Source organism: Pipistrellus kuhlii, unplaced genomic scaffold (genome assembly GCF_014108245.1).
Source record: "Pipistrellus kuhlii isolate mPipKuh1 unplaced genomic scaffold, mPipKuh1.p scaffold_m20_p_1, whole genome shotgun sequence".
Classification (NCBI taxonomy): Eukaryota; Metazoa; Chordata; class Mammalia; order Chiroptera; family Vespertilionidae; genus Pipistrellus; species Pipistrellus kuhlii.
Genome location: NW_023425404.1, coordinates 83,059,780 through 83,073,587, shown reverse-complemented (window position 1 = coordinate 83,073,587; position 13,808 = coordinate 83,059,780). Strand labels below are relative to the sequence as shown.

The following is a 13,808-nucleotide window of genomic DNA, read 5'->3' as shown; positions in this document are numbered from 1 at the left end:
AATATCATGTTAAGCAAAATGTCAGACATGACATCTGGGACTAATGTGGGATAAATACCACGTCTTAAAAAATAAAATAAGTACTACTTCTTATTCCATAACAGGATTTGGCAAACTCTTTCTATAAAGAGCCAAATAGTAAGTATTATAGATTCTTCAGGCCATAACATCTCTGATACTACTACCCAACTCTGAAAAAGCAGCTATAGATAATAAATGAGTGGGTGTTACTATGTTCCAATAGAACTTCCTTTTCAAAAACAAGCTGCATGCTAAATTTTATTCACTGGCTAGTTTGCAGCTATCGCATCCATAAGATTGATAAACTATAGGTATTTTTCTTGACAAGTAAGTTGTTTATCCATTATAGTCAGAATTTTTAAAGCTTTATAAAAATAACATACCATTCAACTCATTCATTTTAAATGCACAATTAAACGGTTTTTAATATAGTCACAAAGTTGCTTAACTACTACCTCTATCTAATTTTTTAGGACATTTTAATTACACAAAAAGATACACCATACCCTTTAGCAGTCACATCCCATTCCTCCCAGCACTTCCTCAGTCCTGGTGGAACCCTCTCCCTCCTCCACTGACCACTAGGGGCAGATAGTCGACCAGTCGCTATGGCATGCACTGACCACCAGGGAGCAGACTATTCGAACAGTAGGTTAGGTTGCTGCTGAGGTCTAGCTGGTTGAGACTGAATGAGATTGGCCGACATGCCATGAAGCCCTCCCACAGTTCCTCCCAGGCTGGCTAAGCTCCCGCATTTCTTCCCCACCCCTATTGTGCACCAGTGGGGTCCATCGGCCTTGCCTGTGCCCTCTCACAATCTGGGACCCCTCAGGGAATGTCAGAGAGCCAGTTTCAGCCAAATCTCCCAGGAGGAGCACCACTCAGCCAGAAGCTGGGCTCATGGCTGGAGAGCGCAGTAGTGGTGGCAGGACCCTCTCCCACTTCCATGGCAGTGCTAAATATGTCCAACTTCCCCCGAGGGCTCCTGGACTGTGAGAAGGCACAGGCCAGGTTGAGGGACCCCTCCCCAAGTGCACAAATTTCATGCACTGAGCCTCCAGTTGGAAATAATATGACTCCATTTTGATATAACTTCCATGTTTCCCAAAAAAATAATCCTCCGAAAATAAGACCTACATACAGGTTTTCTTCTGAGTGAAATATAAGGCATCCCCCCGAAAATAAGGGCCCCCCCCCAGGCTCTGTCTCAGAATGAAAATTAATTTACCGTAAACTGGTTGGTAGGGCCAAACCAACTAGCGTCTAGCAACCAGTGACATTATGCAAAGTTCTGATGTCACTGCTGTGTGGAGGCGGAGATGAGGTTGGAGTGAGCGGTGAGCGGGGAGCCAGAGAGAGGAGGAGACTTTTGCAGATGCGAGTGGAAGAACAGGAGGATTAGAGCGAACAGGATGCAGCGAAGGTGGTGAGTGCTGGTCTGTCTCTGGTGACACTACCTGATGCTCACAGCTGCCCTCATGATGACTGAAGGTTCTCAGTCAGTGGCAGACCTTGCTCCTGCCCAGATCCAGGCCACATCAAGCCCAGTGACAGTCCCCAGGCATGCTGCAGGGGGTAAATGTCTAATAAAGGGGTAGGGGGGATGTCTGGTGAAGGTGTTCAGTGGCACAGGGGTTGGGGGAGGGAGATCACTTAAAATGACACAGGAGGATCAGAGGGGGCAATCAAAATGACACAGGAGGATCAAAAGGGGTTACTAAAATGGTAATCCCCCCTCTGATTCTCCTGTGCCATTTTGATTACCTCCTCTGATCTCTCATGTGTCATTTTAAGTGATCTCCCTCCCCCCACCTTGATACCCCAAATTCCTTTTTTTTTTTTTTACCCCTAGAAATGAGCGCAAAAAGAAAAAGTTACTTCGTGGACTACAAAAAAAGAATTATGCAAGACTCTTGGGACCAAAATCTTACTGCTTTCTGCAAAGAGATGTTGAGTATCCGATTGGTCCGAAAATGGCGAGCAGAGTATGGTAACCCCATTGAACAAGTGGACAAGGGAAATGCTAAAAAGCACAGTGTGGATCAGTTCGGCAACCATTATTTTCCGAGCTGGAAGACCTAATCTGTGGATGGGTTGTTGACAGGAGAGCAAAGGCTTTGGTTGTGAATAGGGCTCAGATTCAAGAATTTGCCCTTGCAATGGCACCACAGTTTGACATAGCCCCCGAAGACTTCAAAGCATCACAACATTGGCTGGATAATTTCCTTCAGAGCAGTGCACTGTCTTTAAGAAGATCTACAACATTGTTTAGATTGGAAGATACTCAAATTATTAAGTGAGCTCTTGCATTCAAGTCCTTTATTGATGATGCTGACTTCTATAAATACAATCTTTCCAACATGATTGCTATGGATGAAACTGCAGTGTGTATGGGCCAATCATCTCAAACAACAATGAACAGCGGGATGCATCCTTAGTGTACATTCCCTCCACTGCTTACGAAAGTGCACGTGTTTCCTGTATTTTGGCAATTCATTTGGAGGGCACTAAAATCCCACCTTTAATCATTTCTGTGGGCAAGAAGGAAAAGATTGAATGTGTTTTGGGCATTTTTATTCTTGAAACTGAAAAAGCCTGGGCCACACAAGCAGTTATAAGGAAGTGGGTCGATTTAATGCTGCTGCTCGTTATGCGAGTGAGACAAAGAGGTCTGCTAGTCTGGGATGCAGCCAGCACTCACCACGCTAAAGACATGAAGACATTTCTTCACTTAAGAAAAATAGATCAGATAATGATTCCCACAGGAATGACGGCCTATCTCAAGACTCTTGATATTGCAATAAACAGGCCATTCAAAGACAATTTGTGCATGGAAATTAATGACTACATTGAAAATATAATGGAGAGAAATCAGTGTGGAAACTTTGTGGAACCTAAACTGCAAGAAGTTGTGACTTGGGTGAAGAATTCATGGGAAAAAATCACTGACAGTTGCATTGCAAATGCACTGCGAGCAGGCTACCTTGACAAGAAGTACTCATTTAAAGACAGTGCTATTGCTAAACATGAGAGATTTGGTCCACTGATTCTGAAAGAAATGGAGTCACAAGAAATTCACCAGGAAATTCAGAAATTGGATTGTTATGATAATGTTCCAGAAGATGATGACATGATTGTCATTGAATAAATGAGTAAATTCTTGATACTGTAGGATTCACAGTTTGTCTGGTTTGTGTTGACAACTATCATACTACTGTACTGTATATAGGTAAAAAAATTTCCTTTATTTTCATTTAACAATAAATGTGTACCGTATTCTTCTTCATGGAAAAATAAGACATCCCCTGAAAATAAGATCTAGCGCATCTTTAGGAGCAAAAATTAATATAATAATTAATATAATAATAAAATAATATAATAATTATTTTCAGGGAAACAGGGTACCTATGACACATGAACCTGAGCTAAAGACAATTGGAAAGATAAAACAGCCTGCTAACCTCACTTCTGACCTTATGCCTTCTTAGAGAAAACATGATGGATCTTTTAAAAGGCCTGCTTTCCCATCAGGACTATACATGATTCATGTGATGGATAGTGTTCTCACCAATATTGACAATTTCATCACCAACACTACTACATCTTTCAGCATTCTGTAGTATGCTTTCACAAACCATCCTATAATCCAATATTTAATTGGAACTCCAATTTTCCCCATAAATGAGGAAAGAACTTTTCAAGGTACTCTGGATATATACTTATTTTTTCAGTTCCTCCTTTCACTACAGATCAACATTAGATGAACAATTTGACCAGATCCTCATGAATAAGTCTATCAGCTCTCCCCAAAACCAATATGATTATTACCCTATTGTGCCACTGTATAATTCATGCATAATGACAAAATACTATCCTTTTTTCTTTGTTATTCTATATTAACATGATTTTCATCCCATTACTCTTATCATTACCAAGTATTTCAGAAATAGACCTCACTCCATTTTTTTGAGAACTCCCTCTTACACCTCTCTGAATCAATATAATTTGACTAGAGTTGGTTGGTCCCAAAATAGGTATCTGTTCCAGCTGAACTAGAGATATTCTCGTTTATAGACTTATTCAGTACTATCCCCCAAGTGACTAAAGCTGTGAGATTAAACTTTAGAAATTGTCAGCAATCAAAAAATGGCTTCCCATTTTATGGGAAAAATAAAGTAACCAAAAAAATATGGAAAGAAAGGGTCTGCAATGGGAGAAATAAAGTTCTTGTATGGAGTAAAAAGAAAAGTATTTTAAGCATCTTTTCACATATCTATTGGCTATCTATATGTCCTTTCTGGTGAAGTGTCTACTAAAGTCCTTTGCTCATTTTTAAATTGAATAGTTTGGGGATCTTTTTGGTGTTGAGTAGCAGTGTGAGTTCTTTATGAATTTTTTATATCAACCCCTTACCAGGTATATTATTGACAAATATCTTCTTCCATTCAGTAGGTTGACTTTTCCTTTTGTTCATAGTTTCTTTTGCTGTGCAAAAACATCTTAATTTGATGTAGTCCCATTTATTTATTTTTTGTTTTGTTTTCCTTGCCCAGGGAGATATATCATAAGAAGTATTCTTAAGAGATATGTCAGAGATTTCACTGCCTATGTTTTCTTCTAGGAGTTTTATGGTTTTGAGTATTTCATTTAAATCTTCAATCCATTTTGAGAATTTTCTGTGTATGGTATAATAAAGTGGTCTAGTTTAATTTTTTTGCATGTGTCTGTACAATTTTAGAACACCATTTATTTAATAGACTGTCTTTACCCCACTGTACATTCTTCCTTCCTTTGTTATATATTAACCACAATGAGATATCACCTCACAAATGTCAGAATGGCTATCTTCAATAAATCAACAAACAAGTGTTGGCATGGATTTGGAGATAAGAAAACCCTTGTGCACTGTTCATGAGAATACAGAATGGTACAGCCACTATAGAAAACAGTATGGATTTTCTTAAAAAATAAATAAATAAAAATGGAGCCCTAGCTTGTTTGGCTCACTGGATAGAGAGTTGGCCTGCAGACTGAAGAGTCCCAGGTTTGATTCCAGTCAAGAACACATACCCAGGTTGTGGCTCAATCCCCAGTAGGGGGGTGTGGAGGAGGCAGCTAATCAATGATTCTCTCATCACTAATGTTTCTATCTCTCTCTCTCTCTCTCCCTTCCTTTCTGAAATCAATAAAAATATAATAAATAAATAAATAAGTAAGTAAGTAAATAAGTAAATAAAAAAATGGACCTTCCTTATGACCCAGCAATTCTACTTCTGGAGATATATATATATATATATATATATATATATATATATACACACACATATATATATATAATTTGAAAGAATATCTTCACCCCATATGTGCATTGCAGCACTATTTACAATAGCCAAGATATGGAAGCAAGCCCATTAGTAGATGAGTGGATAAAAAAGTTGTGGTGTAGTGATGCCAATGGTTCAGTGGTTGAGCGTTGACCTATAAACCAGGAGGTCAGGGTTCAATTCCCAATCAGGGCACAGGGTCTCAGGCTCAATCCCCAGCAGTGGACATGCAGGAGGTAGCCAATTGATGATTCTCATCATTAATGTTTCTATCTCTTTTTCTCTCTCCATTCCTCTCTGAAATCAAGAAAAAATATATATTTTTTAAAAGAAACATTTAAGAAAGTTATGGTATATATATAATGGAATATTTATTCAGCTATAAAAATATTTTAAATCTTACAATTTACAATAGTATGAACCTTAAGGGTATTGTGGTCAGTGAAATAATTCAGTCAGGGAAAAATAAATACCATATGATTTCACTTATATATGGAATCTAAAAAACAAAAGTAATGAACAAAAACCAAAACAAAAAAAACAAAAAAAAACAGAAACAAACTCACAGATAAGCAGAGATTGATGGTTGCCAGAGAGAATTGGGATTGGGAGACTGAATGAAAGAAGTAAAATGATTAAGAAGGAGAAATTGGGCCCAGCATTAATTCTCTCTTGTCGCTGATGTTTCTATCTCTCTCTCATTCTCTCTTCCTCTCTGAAATCAATAAAATTGTTTTTTTTAAAGAAGTAGAAATTGATAGTTATGAAACAGTCATGGGGTTGTAAAAGATAGCATAAAAATATGATAATAACTATGTGTGGTGCTAGGAAGGTAATAGAAATATCAGTGGGAATACTTTGTAAATTATACAGTTATTTACCCACCAAACTATACAGCTGAAACTAATATAAAAATAATAATAAAAATATTTTAAAAAGTATCTTGATAGTGTTCAAGTTCTGGTTTATACTTGTTTCTAATACTGAGCCATATTATTATTAGGTTAAATGAACTACCCATAGTAATAAAATGTCTTTTGCTCAGACTAATTTGATTTGGAATTTTGACCTAAGCACTCAGCCACCTGGTAGAAGTTCAATAAATTCAGTATGTTCTAAAAGTTTTGGTGTAGTTTTAAGCATCAATGACTCCAGAGATATAAATGCCATCACTTAAAAAAGTAAAAATCTGACAGTTTAATTATTTCCACTTTCTTAACATAAGATAGTCTTGTGAATTTTGAACAATAAATTTTGTTTCAATTTCTCTGAATGAATATAGAAAATGCTAACCCAAACAAAAAATTTAGCTAAAATTTTTTAATCTGTATTAAAAATGTTTAAATAAGTGCAAAACAAATGTATATAGTCAAATTGCAATGCTTATTATAGTTCTGAAGTTTTTAAAGCTGAAAACCACTCTAAGACATTTGACACACCCTGCATTTATTTTAACAGAATATTAACAGCATCACATATCAAAGGATGAGGTGAGGCAGATGACTATTAGCACTTGAAAAAAATAGGCATTCAAGAAAGAGCACTAAAACCTTTCACCAATATGAACAATATAAAAGAATTGTGAAAGAAGATTTAGAAAGAATATTTCTTTGTAGAGAACTAACAGATGTCTTGGGCCCTAATCTAAATCCTTAAGGGAAAGATGAATACAGTTAACCTTTTCTCAAACCTAGAAAGGCACTTTAAACAGAATATTCAGAAAAATTCTTAGATGTTATCTCTAGTTATAGACAAGGAAGGCAGTGACAATCAAGATCTTTCCTATATATTTTACCTTTCTTCTCTCCTTTTCCAAACACATAAAAACAGAAACCACAACTACTTAATGGGAAATAAAGCAATAAAAGAGAAAAGCCAGGTGTGGCTCAATGGTTGAGCATCAACTTATGAACCAGGATATTACAGTTTGATTCCTGGTCAGGGCACAGGCCTGATTTATGGGTTCAATACCCAGTAAGGGGCATGTAGGAGGCAGAGGGCATGAAGAAATGTCATTGATGTTTCTATTTCTCTTCCCCTCCCTTCCTCTCTGAAATCAAAATTATATTTTAAAAAATACAAAAGCTAAAAGCTAATCACATCTCCCAGCAGACTCCAGCTGGAATACTGGGATGGTGGAGGGGATAAATCTTAACTTTGAATAAAAATTAAAATATTGACTATAATATTTTATAAGAAATGTTAATTTTCTATTTAGAGCAGTGTTTATAATTTAAATGTAAATAAATTATTCCTTAAGAGTAATCAGAAAAGCCTAATTTTTATTTAGGAGCAGGGGGAAATTGGTCCAAAATAGCAAATATAAATGAATGCAAAGAAAAAAAAGGGGTTTTGTGATTTCATTCCACAATATGTGTGTGTTTGTTTTTTTTCAACATACCAGTTGTATAACTAATATAACTTTAGCCACCAGAAAGAACTGTAGGTTATCCACAGTGCCTTTGAAGATACTTCTTGACATTCAAAGAAATGTACAAAAGATATTCTAACCAGACAATTGTATGAAGCTTATTTTGACAATGACACAATTTGAGTTGGAAATTCTATCCTAAGGTAATCCCTTCAGCTATTCTTTCTACAGCTTTCTATTATACCCAGGAATTATAAAACCAGCTGTAATTATCACCAATAGCCTAATGTGATGAGCTAGAATAAATAATAGTATAAATGTCTGTTTTAATACTATGGTCCAATGGAAAGAATATTCATGGAAATTAACCTCCTCCTTTAAGAATGCCCCTCTAACATGTTACAGATTTCATCTGACAAAGCTGTGCAAGTTCTGACCCTGTCATTCTAACACAGAGGATTCTGACAAGGGGAAATGATAAATAGGGCCTAAATAAATTACATACCAATAATCTGGCTATTAATGAATACAAGCCATATGTCCTTTAATTCCATTATTAGCAGTTTCCCTGGACTTTTATTACATTTTCTTTAAACTTTTCTATTAACTCTTGATCATTGGATTTTATAACTAGAAACTCTGATCATGTAAAATTTCCCAATTTTTCAATGTTGAATCTAAATAAAAAATTTTTGAAAACATAAGTGATATGAACTCTAAAATGTTTAATTTTAAAACATTCACCTAAAAATAATTATGAATTTATAAATAATGATCAATAAAAGTATTTATATAAGTGATATTTTGTATGTTTGTAATTTTTGTTTTCTAAATTTTAAAATATACATAACACAAAACTTGTCTTTTAACCATTTTAAGTGTATAATACAGTTAAAATATTCATATTGTTGTGCAACCAATCTCCAGAACACTTTCATCTTGCAAAACTGAAACTCTATATCCATTCAGCAAGTTCCTATCCCTCATTCTCCCCAGTCCCTGACAATCACCACTCTATTTCTGTCTCTATGAATTTTACTGCACAGTGTATCTCATATAAATGAAATCATAAAACTTTTGTCTTTATGTGACTGGCTCATTTTACTTAGCATAATATTCCCAGTGTTCATTCAGATTGAACCATGCGTCAAAATTTCCTTCTTTTTAAATATTGAATCATATTCCATTGTATTTATATATTTCATTTTCTTTATCCATTCATTCATCATTGCACACTTGGGTTACTTCCATTTCTTTGCTCTTGTTACTAATGCTACAATGAATATGTGTGTATAAATATCTCTTCAAGATGCTAATTTCAATTTGGGGGTTATATACCCAGAAATGGAATTGCTGAATCACATGGCAATTAAATTTTTAAATTTTTGAGGAATTATTTCACATTGTAACTATAAATTTTACATTCTGTGTGACTATAATTTTAAGTTTTAAAATTACATGTATCATAAAATTGATGTAAGGATACTAAATTTTAACAGTGATCTTATTTTCTTCTATTTCCAATTTTTCTAAAATAAATACATTTCAGTTTTATAATTGGAAAAATTATTTTAAAAGCTTACCTTTCTAACACATTTGACTGTTTCTCAAATATTTTCAACATGGCGTTCAGTCGATTTGGTACTGAATACGTAGTTTCTATCGTTTAAAAAAAAGAAAACATTTAAAGGTATTATAAATGACTGAAGTTTACCTCCATGGTGATATAATTCACTTCAATATGTGTGAAACTACACAAGCATAGGGAAGAGACAGCAGGGTCACATTAAGTACTCAAGAAACAAAATACTTAAGATAAAAATAGTGCCATTTACAAGACATTATACTATTTTACATTTTCCTAATATTCAAAAAAAAAAAAAAAAAAAAAAGGAAGATACTATTGCCATTTGAAAATAAATAAATTGAGGCTCAGAGTGGTTATATAATACTAGAGGTCCGGTGCATGAAATTTGTGCATGGAGAAAGGGAAGGGAAGGGAAGGGAAGGAAAGCGAAGGGAAGGAAAGCGAAGGGAAGGGGAGCGGAGGGGAGGGGAGGGGAAGGAGGGGAGGGGAGGGGAAAAAGAAGAGAAAAGGAAGAGGAAGGGAAAGGGGAGGGTAGGGGAAGGGAAAGAGGAAGGGGAAGAAAAAGGGGAAAGGGAAGGGGAAGGGGAAGGGGAAGGGGAAGGGGAAGGGGAAGGGGAAAGGGAAGGGGAAGGGGAGGGAAGGGAAGGGCTTAATTGTCCTTAACCTATCTGCCTGCCTTCCTGATCACCCCTAACTGCCCTCCCCTGCCAGTCTGATCTCTCCCCTAACTGCTTTCCCCTGATGGCCTGATCACCCCTAATTGCTTCTGCCTGCCTGAACACCCCTAACTGCCCTCCTCTGCTGGCCAATTTGGCTCTGACTGGTCAGTTTCTATGCCAGTCAACATCAAAAGCTCTGCCTCCTAGGCTGCCATTAGCTCCTCACACTTCACCCAAATTTGGTTCTGATTGGTCAGTGTCTATGCCAGTCAGTGTCTGGCAAAGAAATGGAGGAATGGGTATTGGCCATGTGGAAAGAGGAAAAGAGGCAAGTTCTGATCAATGGTTGCCACAGAGGCTATGGATTAGACCCTGCCTCTCTCTCTCTGCAGGTCTCTCTCCAAGCCTGATCCTCAGCCTCCTAGGCAGTCACTTCTGGGTTAGGGTGCTGGCAGTGGCCCAGTCAGTGTTGGGTCACCATAGCAAATCATCACTGACTTCCAGTCTGGTCAAGCCTTCAGCTGTAACAGTCCTTAGGACCTTGGCTCTTTATTACATAGATGAAAAAAACTATGCATCTATAAGTGACAAAAGTGGAATGAGGTTCAGTGTGTCACTTCCTTCTGAAAGCCTATCTAATAAAAGAGTAATATGCAAGTTGACCATCACTCCAACACACAAGATGGCTGCCTTCATGTGGCCAAAGATGGCCACCCCCATGTAGACACAAGATAGCCACTACAAGACGGCCGGCAGGGGAAGGCAGTTGTGGGTGATCAGGCAAGCAGGAGAGGGCAGTTGCGAGGGACAAGGCCTGCAGGGGAGGGCAATTAGGGGCAATCAGGCCAGCAGGGGAGGATAGTTAGGAGGGACAAGGCCTGCAAGGGAGGGTTGGGGGGAACCAGGCCTGCAGAGGAAGACAGTTGGGCTGGGGGGGGGGGGGGGGGGCACTTAGGGGAAACCAGGCTAGCAAGGAAGAGCAATTAGGGGTGATCAGGCCTGCAGAGGAGGGAAGTTAGAGGCAATCAGGCCAGCAGGGTAGCAGTTAGGCATCGGTCTGACTGGCAGTGGAGATGTTAGGGTGTGATCAGGCTGGCAGGCAGAATCTATTAGGGGCAATCAGGCAGGCAGACAGGCAAGAAGCTGGGAGCCAGCAGTCCTGGACTGTGAGAGGGATGTCCAACTGACCATTTAGGCCTGATCCCCTAACTGTGTCCAGCAGGGGAGGATAGTTGTGGGTGATCAGGTTAGCAGGGGAGGGCAGTTTGGGGGAACCAGGCTTGCAGTTGGGTCTAAATGGGCAGATGAATATCCCTTGAGGGATCCCAGATTGGAGAGGGTGCAGGTTCAGCTGAGGGATACACACACACACACACACACACACACACACACACACACCTGTGCATGAATTTCATGCACTGGACCTCTAGTTATATATAAAATGACTCTAAGATGCTTAGAGTACTGCTTTGGTTGTTGCAGCTAAGCCAGTAAGTTCTATGAGAAGAATCTAACAACCATGCTAAATTTTTCAACTGAATAAAATAACCCTTAAGGTTACTTAAGATGCTATATAAAAGGAATCCAAGATAATGAGGATCCATAACAATGAATTCTCAGGGTAGTAATACAAGACTCTTCAATCTTGAAACACAGAATAATATGACAAAAACAGTCCCTGCACTGTTTTTGCTATATAAATAAGACATTACAAGTGCAAAGAAAATGTTAAGTAACATGAAAGCATACCACAGTTCCTTCCTATCCATCAACATGAGATGTCTCTCCATTTACTTTATCTTCTTTAATTTCTTTCATCAGAATGTTGTATTTTTCATCATATACATCTTCTACATATTTAACTAGATTAATATCTTAGTATTGAGTTTTGGTGTGGATGCAAATGGTGTGTGTTAAGTTTCAAATTTTACTTTGTTTATTGCTTATATATAGGGAATAACTGCAATAAGAAAATTCAATATTATAATATACCAGTTTCTGCCAATTGATTTTTAGATTTAATGTGATCCCAATCAAAATCCCAGCAAGTTATTTTGTGTTTATCAAAAAACCTAAATTCTAAACTTTATATGGAAAGGCAAGAGATCAAGAGAAGCCAATATAATATTAAAGAATAAAGTAGAATAACTGACACTATCCAAATTTAAGACTTACTAGAAAACCTACAATAATTCAGACAGTTTGCAAAAGAATAAATGAACAGATCAATGGAACTGAGTATAGATCCCAGAAATAAACTCTTACAAACATAGTCAACTGGTCTTTAGCAAAAGAAACAAAGGCACAAAGGTTAGTCTTAATGGAAATAGATTAGTCTTTTCAACATATGAGACTGGACAAACTAGAAAATTACATGTTCAAAATCATAATAATCTAGACAAAGACATTATACCTTTCTAAAGATTAACTCAAAGTGAATCACAAATTTAAATATAAAATATAAAACTTCTGGAATATAAGGTCTAGATTACTATGGATTTAAATATAACATTTTAGATACAACACCAAAAACACAATTCATGAAAGAAAAAACTGAAAAGTTAAACTTTTTGAAAATTAAGAACTTCTGCTCTGCATAAGATGCTTGCTAAGACAATAAAAATATAAGCTGTAGACTGAAAGAAAATCTTTACAAAATGCATATCTGATAAAGCACTTGTGTTCAAAATATACAACAAACTCTTAAAACTCAACAATAAGAAAGCAAACAACCAGGTGGAGGAAAAAGCAGCAGAGTAGATGAAAGTTACATTCACCACCTCTCAAGACCAAGCTGGAATTAAATTATCGAATAATCAAAATGAATAACCAACTGAAGACTAGATGAACAAAAGTCTTATGGCCAAAGACTTACAGAAGAAGCCCCATTGAGAAGGGCAGAGCCTAAAGGAGGGATAGCCTCATACCCATGTGTGGCAGCTGAGAATCCAGACATATATATCAGCTGCAGAGGTCCACACCTGAGTTATGTAGGGTCTCAGCCACAAACCAGGCTCCACAGCCTAAAGCACCATAGCTAGAAAGAAGTATCCATATCAGATATGGCTGTGAAAATCAGCATGGGTTCTTTATGCCAGGGAGAGACAGACTCTGCTAGAAACCCAGGCACCCTCTTGAAAGGTCACTGCACAAATTTTATCGATAGCCGCTCACCCTGGTAGAGGAAGGGTGTATCAGGAGTTATTTGAAGACAGACTGGGTTTTGTGGCTCCAGTGAGGATGCTAAAAGAACAGCCACCAAGATCACGGTGTCTAGTCACTCTCCCACACCATCATAGACATCATCCTTCCTGTATCAAGCATTCCTCTCTTTAAGTCCTCAGCTTGGGTAAATGCATTAGACCCAACCTCCCAAATCCCTGGCCTTTTCCTTGTTGAGTTCACACCCTTCAATAAGTTTGCTGCATAAAACTGTGGTGTACACTTTTTCTTTTTTAAGGATGCTGAAGGTGAACTCAGGAGGAGTAAGAGACTGAGTTGTGAGGCTAGGCCATTTCCCTTCATCCAGCCATGAGATAGCAGCAGTTTCATGCCATCTATGTGACAAAGCAGCACAGGAGGGCAACATACCCCAAGCAATCAGAGCAGTGGCACCCTTGTGCCAGAACATCAGCACCACACTCCCCAAACACTATAGCAGAAGTGTCCTACCCACCTGTGCACCAGAATAGCTGGGCCCCTTGAGACATATCACTGTGCACTATCCCCACCCAGGATTCCCAGAATAGTGGCCTAGTTATTTCACCCCTGATGCCAGAGCAGTGGCACTCCACACTCCCAAAGTTGTTCCAACAGGCCCACCATGGAAAACCATAAGCTTGACC

General features: G+C 37.8%; 1 protein-coding gene across 1 annotated transcript in view; it reads right to left on the bottom strand.

The window, feature by feature from the left end:
• CCDC7 (coiled-coil domain containing 7) overlaps window positions 1-13,808 on the bottom strand; it is a 224,827-nt gene that overhangs the window by 101,854 nt on the left and 109,165 nt on the right. The window contains exon 9 of the mRNA XM_036453963.2: window positions 9,300-9,375. Coding sequence (XP_036309856.1) covers window positions 9,300-9,375 — 76 coding nt within the window. The remainder of the gene's footprint in view (window positions 1-9,299; window positions 9,376-13,808) is intronic.